At 35.8% G+C, this 16,750-nt stretch overlaps 1 protein-coding gene across 2 annotated transcripts in view; it reads left to right on the top strand.

Moving 5' to 3' along the window:
• BICC1 (BicC family RNA binding protein 1) overlaps window positions 1–16,750 on the top strand; it is a 115,480-nt gene that overhangs the window by 79,162 nt on the left and 19,568 nt on the right. For both annotated transcript variants that reach the window (XM_052799572.1, XM_052799573.1), the window contains 7 exons: window positions 5,935–6,014; window positions 7,186–7,344; window positions 8,280–8,333; window positions 9,318–9,512; window positions 10,515–10,766; window positions 14,524–14,655; window positions 15,825–16,011. In XM_052799572.1, the coding sequence (XP_052655532.1) occupies window positions 5,935–6,014; window positions 7,186–7,344; window positions 8,280–8,333; window positions 9,318–9,512; window positions 10,515–10,766; window positions 14,524–14,655; window positions 15,825–16,011 (1,059 nt within the window). The remainder of the gene's footprint in view (window positions 1–5,934; window positions 6,015–7,185; window positions 7,345–8,279; window positions 8,334–9,317; window positions 9,513–10,514; window positions 10,767–14,523; window positions 14,656–15,824; window positions 16,012–16,750) is intronic.

The raw sequence follows: 16,750 nt of genomic DNA, 5'->3' as shown, positions 1-16,750 counted from the left end.
GAATGCCCAGTGCCTCGGGATACATCTACTCTAAAGACACTATTAATTGCTTGCAGCCCATGTTGAGTTTTGTGATACTTTGGGTGGGCTTTTGATCATGCCAGAGTTAACTAGTTGAAATGTCGTTCAGAGATGATGATGCTGCAGTCTAATTTTAACTACAAAAAAAAAAAAACCCTACCCCAAAACAAACAAAAAAACCATGTTGTTGAGTGATATATCTGAGGATACATGGGGAGTCTGCAGTATGAAATGGCCCATTGCATTCTGCCTTAATACAGAAGTAGCATTTTTCTTCAGTGGTTTAGATACTGGGAGGTGAAGTAAGTGCACTGAGGTGCATTGGACAGAGGGCAAGAATTCTTTTTAAACTGATAAGCCAGCAGCAAGAAGTGCCCAAGTGACAAATTTCCTTTCTTATTCAGTTGAATTACTTTGCATATGCCCTTAATCATGAGCATTTGCTGCATGCTTTTAGCTTAACGTTTCTTCTCCATGGGAATAGCTTGAGCCTATTTCAAGTCTGTCTTGGCTATCATCAATCCATCTAGTTTGGTCAGTGAATATCCACTCTAACAACTGTACACACAGTATTTCCTAATTTATTTAAAAGCATTAAATAAATTGTTTCAATTATCTCTCATTCCATATTACTAGGAAGTCCTACTTGACCTTTTTGATTAATTCACTTGTTTTATAGATCTATGTTTCATCTTGTAGGGTGAATAACGTACTTGCTCTTTCACTTGAGAACATACCAACTTAGATGTGTTCATTTGGCTTTCTTTTTTTTAACTTCTCATGTAGCTTAACGTGTTTTGCTAGTAATTTGGGGGCAGATATTTTCATAACTTGTGCTTAAAAATGCTAGGTCTCTTTTGTCTTTGCTTTTATTTGAATGGCTCAAGTTCAATAATACTCATGGGCTATTCAGATCCTAATCAGCTACTTGTTAAGAGCGCCTGTTATCTGCCCTGGTGTTGTCCACTTGTCTAGTTATTTTTAGGATAGTGGTATTTCGGTAACCTAAGTTGAGTCTGTTCATCCTGTAAACAAGCTAGATGCATAGCTGTGGTCTGAAGAGCTTGCCCAGACATTAAATGTAATGTCTGAATTGTAGGAGAGGCCTACACAGTTAAATGTCTTAATTATTTGAAGTACTTCTTGCCTGGCAAAAGTTAGTGTAGATGCATTTGCACTGGCACAAACGTATTTTTGCTTGGAGGAATTTTATTTTGTTTACTAAAATGTTGCACACAATAGTAGCAAAAAAGCTGGAGGCTTGCTGGTATAGCTGTGGACAAAGACGGAGGAGGTGGAAACTCTGCCAAAGTGTGGAGTGAGGAATTTGAGGATAGAAGCAATAAAAGACCACTTGAAGGCAGGAGTCTGGCAAAATGAAGACTTGAGAAAAATTTCCAGCATTTTCTGTTGTGTAACTTTGGCTTTCTATTTTATGTAAATATTCCCCCATTCTGGAGAAGGGGGGAGAAAAGAAAAATCTGTTTAAATTTATCTTTCCCATTCTTAGGGAAAAAGATACTGCCCATCAAGATTGGTTAAAAGATAACTATAAAATTACTTTTTTTTATATTTTGCAAGCCGCTAATCTTGTTGTTTCTTATCAGTCGAAATCTTTTCCAGTTTCTGATACTACACTTGTATTTAAAGCATTAGAGCCTTATATGCTTTTAGCACACTGACTTCTGAAGCCTTTGCTCTGTGCTTACAAAGTTTGTAAAGCTTTGGTGTCTCATTTCTTCATTCATGGTAGGCATCTGTTCCTTGCTCTAACTCTACTTTTATTTAAAGTATACTTCTAGTTGTATTCAAAAGCTTTAAAAAAAAAAAAAAAAAAAGGCAGGGACGTGGGATTTTCTTTTTTTTTCTGGTAAAAATTGGTACCAAAACCAGTGTTCCTCAGGGATGAAGTATGGCATAACATCTTGGTGATCTGATCCAGTTGTCACCTGGACAAAAATGGCATTGTTATGGTCCCAGTTGCAGCAAGAGCCATTTCTGTGGGAATTGGTTGATCTTGTTCAATGGGTGATCTCATTCCAGTTAAGGCCGTGTGCAGGTGCTGTGGTCAATCAGGTCAGCCTAGATACTGACTGGAGGGTGATTTTATGCTTATCTGTACTGACAGTACTATACGTAGATTACACCTGCTATACCTTTATGCCCAACAGACCTCTTCACACTTTAGAGAGTGCCATTTATTTTGTTTTGGACTTTATTGAGAGTTCATTACTATAGTCACACCCTGTAGGTATTTCAAATATTAACTGTAGACCTTTATGCAAAAAATGGTTTTGTCTTAGTACTAAGGCAAGGTAGTAAATTTTTTTCTAAATTAAAAAAATTAATTGTTAATCTGTGGAATAAATAGTTGCACCTAGGAAATAGGTGGCAGGGAAAAGTTTTATGTTCAGCCCTGTCTAATGTAAATACAATAGCAAGCAGACATTGCTTGTCATGTGCAAGTACTGAACACCCCAAGTTTGTGGTGCCAAGAAGTAATAAACTGTCTGGAACCATTTTTAATGTATTTGGCTCCTTATTGGTGGCAACAGCTTCAGAAAACATTTAGAAATTCTAAGTCAACTGTTTTAATTACTCCCTTGTATAGATGCACAAAGACCTTACATGGTCATTTCATTTCCACTCAGATAGAAATCCTGAAAACAATTTTCAGATACTATCCAGCTTCAGACGTTTCCATAAAATTGTTTGGATTAACCACAAAGCTGAAACTGAAGGTAAATGTTGATTACATTAGTGACGGGTTTTCTCTATTTAGCAGACAGTCATTTGAGGTCAAATGCAGCCTGATCTGCACTGGGCTTGCAAGAAGTTTGGGAGAAACTTGCCTTTTGATTGTCTCCTGGTAAATCTGCTTGTGGTATAGTGTTTAAACACAGAAACAAAGTCCTTTACTTCCAAAATAAGTAATTTAGCTAGGAAAGAAACAGGCAGCTTCTCTAGCTGATTTTTCTTAATGATTGGTCAAATGAGAGTATTTAGGGTTGAGCTCAGAAAAAGAGTTGGTGTGTAACGATAGTTGATTGATTAGCATATATGGACCTTCACTGGAAGACACTATTGAACACTAAAGGTTCTTTAATCTCCCAGGGGGCAGGGGTGGAGGAGAAGGTAGAACAAGAACCAGTAAGCCCAAGTGTCAGAAAAGGGGCACAAATCTGGGAGGCTGAAACTGGTGAACAATTAGAGCAGACAGTTTTCCACATTTTCCAGAGGAACTGCAATGCAGACAAGCTAATTGATTCCATAGAGAGGTATATTTAAGAAATTTAAGGGTCTGTAAAATACAGAAAACCAGATTATATGATCCAGTTGCCTCTCTGAATTTTTACTCAATTCCTGAAGCGACCTGTTTGTTCGTTGGTTCAGTATTATTTGGGTACCTGTTGGTTTCCCCGCAGATCATGCATAATTTCAAAGTACTTTGAAATCCTGCAAAGCCAGTTCAAAGAACTCAAAATCTATTGGTTGCAAGTCACTTTTCTCATGCAAAATTTTGAGGTGGATGTCATATCTAAATTGTGTTTCATTGAACGAAAGAGTGAGCAAGTCTCAAAGGAAGAATTCTGTTAACTTAAAAACAAGTTGCTTCATATCTGTTACCAACCCCTGTGTCATTGAGAAGAATTAAGGAGAGGATACTGAAGACTGATTTTGAAAGATTTTGTAGCATATTTTAGAATTGTTTTTCCTTTGTGGATTCTTCTTTGCTTTTGTTTTTGAAGTGAGTAATTGAGCTTTTTTCCTCTAAAAAGAAAGGTTAAATGTAGAAATACAGGATTTTTTGCTGAAGCTGTCAGTATCCACAAAAAAAGAGGAGTCCAACTGAGATGAGAAATGGAGAAAATAGGTATTCTAAAATGTATTTTCACCCATGGCTAAACAAATAGTATTATGGAATGCTAGTAACCTTCTTTGGTACTAATAGGATGCCAGGCTTGATTTTGGATATTTTTCATACTTGTAACCAAATATGTATTAAAATATGATGTTTACAAATATGTGAAAATCAACCCCAAAGTGGTGGTGGTCTGGTTTTGTGTGTTTCCTGGTTGCCTCTGAAGAGTACTTGGAGCATACATAGTGTGCTAGAATCTGCTTCTGGGAATTTGTGCCTGTGACATCCACTTCAAATATCATTCACAGCTTAAACACATTAGAACCACATGGCTTACTGTCAACTTAAAAAAGAAAAGAAAAATTGCCCTTAAGACTATTTTGGTTTGGGTTTTTGGTTTGGGTTTTTTTTGTTGTTTTTGGTTTTTTTACTTTTCTCCATTGTGAAAAGGCTGAAGCAGCAGATTCTTGGAGCTTGTGTAGATTCTATGTGCATACCATGTTTTTGCGTCTACAGTTTTTCCATTTTTAAAAATGAAATATATCTGTTTCTCGGAACTCAAAATGCTGCATTTTTCTTGACTTTCATGAAACTTGGCAGTGAATCCTGTGTTCTTTCAGCGTTTCTGTATGCCCAGCTGAATGTGCTCAGAACTTCCCAGTGGTAAAGACTAGAAGTTTTTTTTATTGTTGGAATGAAAAGAGTATCCAGGCACGGCTTAAACAGTTTCAATTTTCAATTGAATACAACAGGTTTACAATCTGAAGTTGTATTATTTGGCATTTATGTAGTAGTGAAGTGATTTCAGTGATTGAGATGATGGGAAAGGCAGGTATGTTATGTTACGGCTATGTTTACTCCTGCTGAGAATATATTTATTTTTATATACCCTAAGATGTATGTATCTGTCTAGCATAATGAATTAGATTAATTCATTAGCCAGAAGGGGGGTTGGAATTTTTTTTTTTGAGAACAGTTCATCCTATCACAGGAAAAAAAGTGCTGTTACGCTGCAAAAGGGCATAGGACTCAAGAACTGGGGAAAAAGAAATAGGTATCACATGCAAAATCCTATCCTTGTGTCTAATGCTTAGAAATTTGGGTGGTAGTTGGGGGTGTTTTTGTTTGTTTTAATTGAACCTATATTTAACGTTTTGACAGTAATTTTGTGTTGTGGCACTTCGTGCTTCTGGACACCAGGTGGTGCTGCTAAACTATCTAATGTGTAATTTTCACACTTTTTTGAGTAATTGATCCTTGATTTAGTTCCAAAGTCAGTTCTGTACTTTCTGATGAGGTGTATGTTCCAGGATGCAGAACTGTACCTGGTAGCTCAGCACACCACCTTCTGCTGTTTTAAGGACAATGTTCTGAAAATTATAGTGTAAACTGAATTGTATTGCAGAATCAATATTTTAGATCTCACTGGGCAAAAACTGCCATCAGCTGGTGTTTCTCCTGGGTATGTAGCTTAGTAGCAAATCTTAATTTATATACTTGCCACTTCAGAGACTTGATTGGTGTCATTTAAATTTGATTTGATAACTTCAATCAGAAAACTTCTGGTGGAGGCACCTATATTGCCAGTTTAAAACTGCAAAGGATAGTTCTAGAGACTAATTAAGAATAATGAAGTGATGATGAGGGTGGGTTTGAGTTTGGTGGGAGTTTTTCTTAGACATTGTCTGTATTAAGCTTGAGTAGGGCTGTCAAAAAGCTTTTAGTTGTCCTTCGTTAATACTTGTTTGAGAAGACATGATGGCTTAGCTACGCAATTGCATTGCAGACGTATGATACTGTGATGTACATTTGGCCTTTGATTTCTATTTATTTTAAGTTGGTTATCGTGCTTAATAAATTCACCTGGTAATCCTAATCGTGGGGCTGAAGGAATGGAACAATACATTTGGTTTTTAGCTGAATCCCAAAGGTTGGTGGTACACTTTATTGCTGAACTATAAATAATGGATTCAAATTTATTTAAGCAGTGAGGAAATTTTTTATAGATATTTTATTGTATTTTTTCTAACAAGTCTGTATTTCTTTTATAGATCCTCATATTAAAGTCTCTGGAAAAAAGGAAAATGTTAAAGAAGCAAAAGAGAAAATCATGTCGGTCTTGGATACAAAAGTAAGAAAACTTATTTAGAATGACACCTTAACCCCTAATTTCGTGGTGACATTGATCTCTTTAAATGGGCTCATTTAAACACAACACTCCAAAGCAAAGTCTCCAATATATTCCTTCTGGATGTTGATATTTGGTGTATACACACGTATTTAAACATGTTTCAAGAAAATACTTGCTTAAAGCACTTTTTCCAGATCTGAACTATATAGAAGTAATATTTCCAGCCATGTGGCTAAAAGCATACATAGTTTGTTCATTGGATTGGGTTTTTTACTTTAAAATCTGAAGTACAGCTTTACTGCAAACAGTAGATTTTGCAGCCACTTCAGCAAACCTAAAATTTTATTTCTGTTTGAAATTCAACTTTTAGGAGCATTTATGCAGTTCTATTTTTAACTGTTACTGCATTCTTATGCTCTGAAACATTAGGACCAGAATTTCTAAAATGTCTACATTTTGGCCAGCGGTTCAGATGTTCCTCAGATTTTCTTTTCATTCAATAGCAAGTCTTTTGGGGCAGTGTGCATGGCTTCTGCATAGTTGTATGCCAACTTTTTGATAATCTAAACAGAATGCCAAAAGGAACACCCTGGTGATAAGCGCCATTTTTTGAACAAGTATTAACAATGTTATTATGGACTGTTAACAATACAGCTTTTAAGAACAGCTGTAGGAAGTGTTTATGTATTTTAAAAACTGTTGTACCAGAAAAAATTGGTATGTTTGTTGAAGGAGGAAAAAAACCTGTTATTTTAGGTCGCATGGCTTTGATTTGTCAAAGTCTTCATCATATGATCCTTTCCAATCAGACAGGGGGTGTGTGACTGCAATTGAAATAACACAGAATTAAAATAAATGTCCTTTTGCAATCCGTTCTAATTTAAGCCTCAGTTGATAAAAGCTAGGGCATGTTTTCAAAGCCTTAGACATTTTTTGAAGACTTATCTTTGGGATACTTATTCCTATGTTATTTCCTCATTGGAAAGAAAATGTGAATGGTTTAGCATCTGACTATGATCCATATTAAAAACATCTTACTTGAGTAGAAGTTAAGCCATGGCAAAAATACTTTGGAAATACAATTTTGAATGTCATTCTTAAAGTTGCATTACTCTAAAAAAACCTCAGGTTCTGCTGTGAACAAATCTAATCATGAGTGCTTGATTTCCAGAGCAATCGGGTAACCTTGAAGATGGATGTTTCGCATACAGAACATTCTCATGTGATAGGTAAAGGTGGCAATAATATTAAAAAGGTGATGGAGGAAACAGGATGCCATATCCATTTTCCAGACTCAAATAGGAATAATCAAGCAGAGAAAAGCAACCAAGTAAGTATTATTTAATATTTAACTCATTTATACTGTAGTTCCTGAGAGTATAAAACATTTCTAAACTTTTTTCATCAATTTGGGGTTTTGAGGGACGGTGAGTTCATGTTCAGGGAAATAGATTTTTGGTATTTTCACTCTGTGGAAAGCATGGGACTTCCTAAGTGAGCACATCTTTAAAAACAGATGGAAACAATTTGTGATGGCTCAGGAATTATTTTAATTTTTTAAACTAAAATTATTTTGAGCATACAGAAGTCAACAACTTAGTGTGAACAGTAGAGAAGCGGTATGAAAACCACTGCTTTTGTACATTTTTTCCTGTTCAACACCAGACTTATTTAGCATATTCATTAATTTCTTGGTGCTTTTGGCTTATGGTGTGACTTAGTTGAGAACTGAACTTGGTGGATAGCTAGCAAAAATTAATGTCCTATTGTAAGAGTTCAACTTTATTAGAATAAGTCATTGAACCCGAATTGTATGTCTTTTGTAATGCTAATACTACTGGAATGTTTACTTTCAAGTCTTTCATCACTGTATTTAGAATTCCCTCTTGTGCATCCTAGTGGCTGCTAAGCAAAATACAGTCATTTCAAAACATTCAAGAAAACCTACTGTAGAATATCAGTATTGAGCACATGTATACAGTAGTAATTCCATCATTTGATCCAAACAACTGTATTGTTTGATGTATCAGTTTTTTTCTAGTTGCCTAAGCCTATGTAACCTAAGATGCTATAGTCATAGATTTTTTTTTAATTGGTTTTAGTTTTCAGCAGCTGTTTAGAGAACACTTAGGATGTCACCAGGTGTGAAATAAGTGTTGATTTTAAAAATTTTTTTCTTAAAAAGAGAACACGGGTATCTGAGTAACTTTTCCAATGCCTTATTTGAAAATGTGATCTATGTTTTCTATCTTCTTGCTTTTCTAGGTGTCTATTGCAGGACAGCCAGCTGGAGTGGAGTCTGCAAGAGTTAGAATTCGGGTAATAGTCTACTTCAATGTTGCCTTGAAGATACCTGAAAGTAAAAATTAGTTTTGAGAACCCTAGGGTTGTCTGGCTCTGTCTTAAAGACAGCAGAAATACAGGAACAAGTGTGAATATCTGTATGAGTAAAATGCAAAGAGTATCATAAAAACAGGGATTCACATTCTGGCCAAATTTTTAACTAGCCCAAGGCGGACCTTGAATATGAAGTCTACAGTATAAGCAAGATGTGAAGTATCCCACACTGTGTTTAAAATCACATCTTAACTTACTCTCCACAGATGGCCTGTAGAAGCTCAGGTGTCCTGTGTGAATCTATGACTTAAGGCAATTTCTGCCTTCTCAATTTTAACTGGTTTAATGCATAATTTGTGTAAAAAAATTTGGTGGAATTCAGTTCCATCCTCCACTTGTAGCACCTACCTATCTTTACCTTCTAGTTTCGACTTGTATGTGTATTCTGGCATGGATAATTATAAATCTAATAAATTACGAAAACTTTCTCGTAATTCTTGTAGTCGGGTATGTCACTGACACAACTTTGGTCTTGACAGTCATGAAAGAAGCTGATGTTTACATAGCTTTGTAGCTGACTTCAGAGCTCCAATTAATTCATGACAGAAGACAGAGTTCTCTAGGAAGTCTTACAAATATTGACCTGTTTGTAGGTCTGCATGGATAAGCATGGGAAATTACCTGGCTTTATTGTTACTACACAGTTGGAAAAGATTCTGCTGTTGGGGGTGGGAAACAAACAAAAAAGCCTATGCAAAACAAAAAACTCTGGTGTCCCTGGGAAAATTGGTGGTTTTTTCCAACTTAAGATCTGATAATATTTTTATCAATGAATCCTGGGCAGAGGATGTGTTATATCAGTTTAATCATCACTGACCTAATACATTATGATTCAGTAATAAAATTGTTGTAGTTTTAGTGAGTATGATTTCAGTTTTCAATATTTGCTCTTCAATGTCGTTGTAGGAGCTGCTTCCATTGGTACTCATGTTTGAATTGCCTATTGCTGGAATTCTCCAACCAATCCCAGATCCTAATTCTCCCACAATTCAGCATATATGTCAGACGTATAATATTTCAGTTTCCTTTAAACAACGCTCTCGAATGTATGGTGCTACAGTCATTGTCAGAGGGTCACAAAATAACACTAGTGCTGTGAAGGTAATGTCAACTTAAGTAGCTTTCTGCATGTCATAAATATATTCATAATTTAGATACTTAAGAACTATATTAATGTTATATCCTGCCTTATCAGTACATGTTATTATTGTATAATCAGTTTTGAAGCCTGAGGGTTTGAGTTTTTTAAACTGGTATAGGTGAAGTGTAAAAATGTGTAGAAAATAGTTTTAAGTTTAGGATTTAGCATTGTTTGTGCTAAGCATTTAGTCTGTGTTTTATTTCTTGCACCCCTGTTTGGGTTTCCAGCAATTTTGGAATATGTGCAAATCTTCCCTATATTTTAATTGAAAAAAACAAACCAAACCAAACCACAACCTCCCACCCCATCTCCCCCCCCCCCCCCCAAAAAAACCAAACCAGCCACAAAACACCCCCCGCCATGTCGTCTTCATGCTTTGATTTTCTCAATGTGCACTCAAATATATAACCTTGAAAGTTGCCCTAACATGCAATAAAACTGGTCTTGCAAAACCAGGAGTGGGAGATGTGAATTTGACAGTCAAGTAAAGGAACTGCCATGAACCTATTTATCTTAATAAAATATAAGAGTTTTCTTGTTAACAACTGGCAGTGTGACAGATTGATGTGGTCTCAGATGGGTCTATCTCAAGCCAGTAAGAACATCTTAGGCCAAAATTGAAAAACAAATTTTGCAAGTAGACCTACCTAAATAAATCTCTATCGACTTTCTTATTGCTACATGTGGGCACAGAAGGTCTGTTGGGACCAAACCATTTGACATCATCTTGCTGCCTTTTACAATGGCAATTAAATGCTACGTTTGGCCATAAAATGGGAGTAGTAGATTGTAGATAAAATGTAGAGTTTAGTCCATATGTTACCTTTAACAAATCAATCAGGTTTTTAAACAAAACAGAATTTTCTTTATCTTGAATGTGGAATGGATGACAAGTAAGGAAACAGTCTGAAATGTTGTCTTGTATGCCTGTGAGCACTGTTTCACTTGTACTTCCCCTGCAGGAAGGAACAGCCATGCTTTTAGAACACCTAGCTGGGAGCCTGGCCTCTGCAATCCCTGTGAGCACGCAGTTGGACATTGCAGCACAACATCATCTCTTTATGATGGGTCGAAATGGCAGTAACATCAAACATATCATGCAGAGGACTGGTGCTCAAATCCACTTCCCAGACCCTAGTAACCCACAGAAGAAATCCACTGTCTACCTCCAGGGCACAATTGAGTCTGTCTGTCTTGCCAGGCAATATCTCATGGTAAATACTTTCAGTGGAACTTGCTTGAAAAAAATGCCAGATTATAGAAAATATGCTCATTCTGCATGTAGTTATGGGTCAAATGTAAGTTGGCCTTAGATATGAAGGATTACTACTCGCATTGCAAAAAGCTGGTTCAGTTGAGTGCTCTATTTTTGTCAGTGTTTTGTGAGTGTTTGTAGTTATCTAAAATATTTGTAATCTCTGGTATCATGACTTGAAAAATGACCTTGGTAATATAAATGCAACATAAGCAATTTAAATTTACAATAACAATATGCTTCTGCGTAGAAGGCAGATTTTTGGAGGGTTTTGTTGTTGTTGGGTGGTGGGTTGTTTGTTTTGTTTTGCCAACCTGCCTTTTCCATGTTTGTCAGGCAAGTAGGTTTCTTTTGGGAGGAAGTGGCAGGTATTTCTCAGCTCGTATGTGGACGGGTTTTCAAGGAAACTGAGGAACCATAGAAAATAATTACTTATTCTGCAGTCTTATGTTCTTTCTTGTACCATAGCCTCAGTACTACAAGGCCTTTTATAAAAATAGCTCTGGTGATGAATATTATTGTTATTATTTGTACAGATTTTTGTTATATTGGTCTTTAAGCTTCACAGAAACCTTTAGGCGTTGTTGTAGTACTAACATTGGTACACGGATTTTCAATATATATGGATATTCACAAACACCACATGGGAGGAGTGGGCTCAAATCTAAGTCAAAGCTGGTATCAGGATAAACCATGATAACATTAAATTCCGGAAGTCCACATCTCTCTTGCATTGCACTGTGCCTTGCTGTATATTGGGAAAACAAAAACATGGTGCCTTTTTGTTTATACAGTTATATTCATGTTTATTATATTCTAGGATATTATTGTCTGTAAATACCAAGAGATAGCCTTATTCTCTGTATTTCCTTGGTGAGGTTTAAGTAGTACTTTTCTGGAGGCTCATAATGTAGACACAAATGCAAACAAGCTATCATATGAACATCAAAGTACACCTTTACTCTAGAAACTTAGAATTATGCGAGGGCCATTTTTTGAAATATTGAAGTTTGATTTAATTCCAAACGCATCAGTACAACTTAGTATCCCACATCACATCCACTATATCATCTTTTAAGAACTGTACTGACCGGGAGACTTGGTTTGTTTCAACTCACAGGCATTACACGTCCTGAAACTGTTGTTTCAGTTTTGTAGATTAAAAAAAAGTATTAAAAGCAAATTTTGCAAAGAAGGACTATATCTTTTTAAACAATAAAAACTTGAAAAGCTGTGGGAACAACTAACCAGAAAAAACTTAACCTCTGACTCCTAACTTAGTATAACCAGTATTTTCCAGCTTCAGATAAACACGCTTTAGTATGCCAGTCATGCCAATACCTACATATAGGTAGATAGCTGCAGTCATTCTCAGCTTCTTTTGAAGTAAATTTCACTTGATTTGTTTTCTTCTTGGGCATTGTTCAGTGGGGTGAGATTTCTGTGTTGCAGAGTGATTTCCTGCAAGGTGCAACTGCATGCTGGCCTTCTCTCCATGGTCACTGTTGTTATTGCCCCCTGCCAGCTCTTCTGATTCAGTCAGAATAACAACTGACGCTGTTTCACAGTTGGGCAGCACAAGTGTGCCATGGAATTGGAGAGGGGATTTAAAAATAGTGATTTGATCTCTGTAGAGCTCCTAGAAATACCTAGAAGCATCTGAATGTCCATACCAAAAAAAGAAATACCGTAACGTCTTTCTGAACTACTAAATTGTTGTGATCTGTAATTCTCAGGCTAAATTTAAGGCAGAGTTTACAGTATCAACAGAAAAAGCAATGCAGTGCATAGATAACTTACAGTAGGACACATCATGTCTCGGTGCTATCTTTAAAAATTGCTTAGCAGTATGTCTAAATGGAAACTTTAATATCTACTAGTAACTAATTTCGTTGAGAGCGCTATGAATTCTATGGTGTATAAACTGTGAATATCCCTTATCTCTGACAACCATTGCAAGTCTCAGCTTCTAATCACTGGCATGCTGCTTGCAGGAATATATTCAACATGGCGGTTAAGACAATACTCATACTAGTGATGAGGGCAAACTGTAAAAGGAAGAAAGAATACGTAGAGATTTAAAATTAAATACTTACCTGAGCAAGAGGAGTTTGGAGTCTTGTTTAGAATGTTCTTGTTCTGTGTCTTCCCCTCAGCCCAAACCCTTTGGTTTCAGCTGTATTTTGATTGTTACTAAAAAATACTGAGACCTACTTTTTGTTAGTTTTGCATATAATAATGAGGACCATACTATATTTAATTACAGAAGACATTGACAACTTGGGTTTGTTCACTGACTTCCTATCAAAGAACGTCATTTGGTCCTGTTGTTCTCATTGTCACCATGTAGGTGCTCTAAACATACAATAATGAAACAGTAGTGTAAAAAAAAAAAAGAGCCTTTTAATATGCTTATAAAACCTGACATTTCAGCTTCGAAGTTTCTGCTTCTCGTGTTTTTCTTGTTGACCTTTAGTTCCATTTTCATTCAGCAGGCTTTTAGTGAGAGCTTCTCATATTACTTTCTGCAACTTTTTTTACAAAAACATTTGGAAAATCCAAGTATGACATGCTCTCAGCAGTTCTGTTACTATAAAATCCTTGATTACCGATTTCAGTGTTTTTTAAGTAGACTTTGTTCTTTTCAGGCAAGTTCACTTTGTGGAGTTAACCTGTGTTTGTCAGTCTTCTTGAAGTCAAAATATTTAAGATGCCTTTCTTTAATTTTCTTTAAGTTAAAATTACTTTGGGCTTGGGAGGTACTGTGTAGTTATAGGTGGTACTGTTGAGAAGTGCTATTTAAATATAAAATTATATTGAACTAGTGATCTGAAGAATAAATATACCAATTTGCTGCTTTTCATTCTGAAGCAAAAGCAGGAAACTGATTAAGACAGACCATTTTCTTGAATGTATCTTACTGTGGCTTTTTTCCTTATACAAGTGATACTATGTTTACTTTATTGTGAATCTAAATTTGTAGAAAGTAGGATTTGTTTTTCACTGACTTTGTACCCTCTATTTTTGTTACTTTATGAGAAGTAGCTATCTAAAAATTTCTAGATATCCTGTGACCGTTGAGTTTGTTGTTGTTTCTTGGGTTCAGGCTTTTTTTAGGGGTGGGGGTTTTTTTTACTTAAGTAAAATATTTTTAGTATTTCAAGTGTTTCAGAGATGCCATCCATATCACTGGAAAATACTTATCTGGCTGATCTAGGAAAGGGGAAGAGAAAGGTAAAAGTTAAGACTTAGGCAATGGTGACTTAGAGTTCTGAAAAAATTTCTGTGTTTCCTTATCTCAAACGTGAGCCATTTGAGTATGTGAGAGTCCTGCTATCAATTCCTTGACAATATTTTGTTCTGATTTAATTGGTAATTGTGGTTTCTGAATTTGAATCCTCTAGACACCTCTAAGTCTGTATAAATAGCTAATGCAGGGTATGTATGTGCTGATTGGAATGTCAAATATTCAACAAATCATTTCACCCTTATACCACCAAACTGTTTGTTCAGAATTCCAGGGTAGAAAGATACACCTATATTCTTGCATACAAGGAAATGTCTTTACTTAGAATTTCATCCTTGCTATTTTTTCTGAACTTACTGTGTCATGATGTGCATGTGTTACAATCTCTGTATTTCAGTTTATTGCTAACATTTTCATGGGAAAAGGGTAGGTTATAAGTTTTATGAATTTTTGCATCTTGTCTTTTCAGGGTTGCCTTCCTCTTGTGCTCATGTTTGATATGAAGGAAGAAATTGAAGTAGAACCACAGTTTATAACACAGCTAATGGAGCAGTTAGATGTCTTCATAAGCATTAAGCCGAAGCCAAAGCAACCAAGCAAGGTTGGTGAAAAGCTAATACATTCTTTCTAGGCTTTCATGACAACTTTTCAGAGCTAATGCATTGACATGTCTGCTCCTCCTCCTTAACTTAATGGATCATAAACTTGTAAAAGGCATATATACTTTCTGCTTGAAATATCAGTTAAATTGTTACAACAGCTCTCCTTTATGGTAATTTGACTTTCATTAAGTATTTGACTATACAGAGATTAGCTTTTGTATGCAATATACCGATAAAAGAAATAAATTATGAGGAGGCAAGTTGTATCTGACTAGAACTACTCTTAATTTGTTTTTAAAGAAATTCATCTTAAATTGCAGCTCCCCCACATAACTGCAGTTTCTTTAGCAATCAGAATTAAACAAACAAAAAAAAAAAACCCCAAACAAAACCAAAAAAACCCAAGTAATAAGACTATGAGAAAAGTCTGTGTGTTCTAAACAAGATCTTGAAAAGAACCACAAGAAACAGAATTACAAAATACTTTTAATGGGATATGTTCACTGTAAAACGTTCGGACGAGTATGGATAGGTGACTCTGTTATCTGCATTGTTGTCTATAATGCCATAACAGACAAAAATTTCAAAATATTCAATGAGCATTCCTTTGTGTCAATAAGTAGGCTTCTCTGTGTAGGGATATATAAAATCAATACAAAGAAACATCATGTAGAGAATGTACAAGAAACAAATAATGTTTTCTGTAATTTAATTTTCTAGGCATTTGTTACTTTATTTTCAGACAGCTATGGATTTAATAGCTGAATTTAATATGCACAACTCTTTTGTCCACTTCAAGGTATAGACCTCAGATAAAAGAGAAGATGAGATTTTAATTGCTGATTCACTTCTCTAGATCTTGGGGCACTTTAGATTTGGTATACCAAATAGCACCAAGGTACAATAATAATTATTTTTCTTAGACAGAAAGGTCTTTCCGTCATTCTCGTTATCAAGTGCATACAAAATCCCTAAACATCATAGTAACATCAACACCACTGAATTTGAATAGTTGCTAATGGGCATTATCTCATGTTGTCTCACACCACTATTTTAGTGATAGTTATGAAGGTGTATTAAGAAGAGTTATGTGTGTTGCAGATCTGTGTTATGTAGTTGTGTTACTCATTGGTTTTCCTTTTTTGTTGTTTTTTTTCTTTCCCTACAGTCTGTGATTGTAAAAAGTGTTGAACGAAATGCCTTAAATATGTATGAGGCACGGAAATGTCTCTTGGGACTTGAGAGTAGTGGAGTCACCATAGCATCAAATCCCTCTACTGTCTCGTGCCCTGTTGGCCTGTCTTGTCCTGGTTTGGATATTTTGTCTTCAGCAGGACTAGGACTCACTGGGCTTGGTATGCATTATATTCTATATATATCTTTGTATTTTTTTTATAGACCTGTATTTGTTTGAAACTTAATTCACTTGTGCCAGAAAAAAGAATCAGATGTGTGTTTTGCATAAGGAATCATTTTAAAGCATTAGAGAATTCTAAAAGCATCTGGCCTTTCAAGGGCTTGTTGTTGTAAAACTTCCAAGGCTTTCATGATCAGGTATGTGGCTCATCTCCGTAGAAAATCCTCCAGAAGCTCACAAATCATTCAGCTGAAAGTGAAAGGGAGGGAAATACAGGTGAAGTAGGACATTGCTTTTACAACTTTCAGAAGAATCTTTTTCAAATGAAATTTCTTCCTTTGGCAATATTGTGATGTCTCGGGCTGTTCTGAATTTGGGTACGTACTTAAGCCTGTCAATAGTACCATGAAAGTTAACATAGCATAACACCGCATTTCGGTTCTGACTGTATCTCACTGTAATTGAGGGATGCACATGCTACTAGTTTAGACCTTGCTTATCAGTATGAAATTTAGGACAGAAATGTGTAAGCTTTCTGTCTTAATGTAATTTTATAGAAGCAGTGCATAGTCCAGACTGGAATTACCATTTTATTTTCAAGCTCTGTAAATACCCTATTATCAGAAATGTATAGGGAACCAAGTAGTCCCAGAAGAATTTAGTGACAAATCTTGACACTGGTTCTTGAAACTCAGAGTTCTCATGTAACCACCAGGCTCCCTTGCAACCTGCTGTCC

Source organism: Harpia harpyja, chromosome 10, assembly GCF_026419915.1.
Source record: "Harpia harpyja isolate bHarHar1 chromosome 10, bHarHar1 primary haplotype, whole genome shotgun sequence".
Lineage (NCBI taxonomy): Eukaryota > Metazoa > Chordata > Aves > Accipitriformes > Accipitridae > Harpia > Harpia harpyja.
The sequence above is the reverse complement of the archived record's forward strand: the minus strand, read 5'-3'. Positions and strand labels throughout refer to the sequence as shown.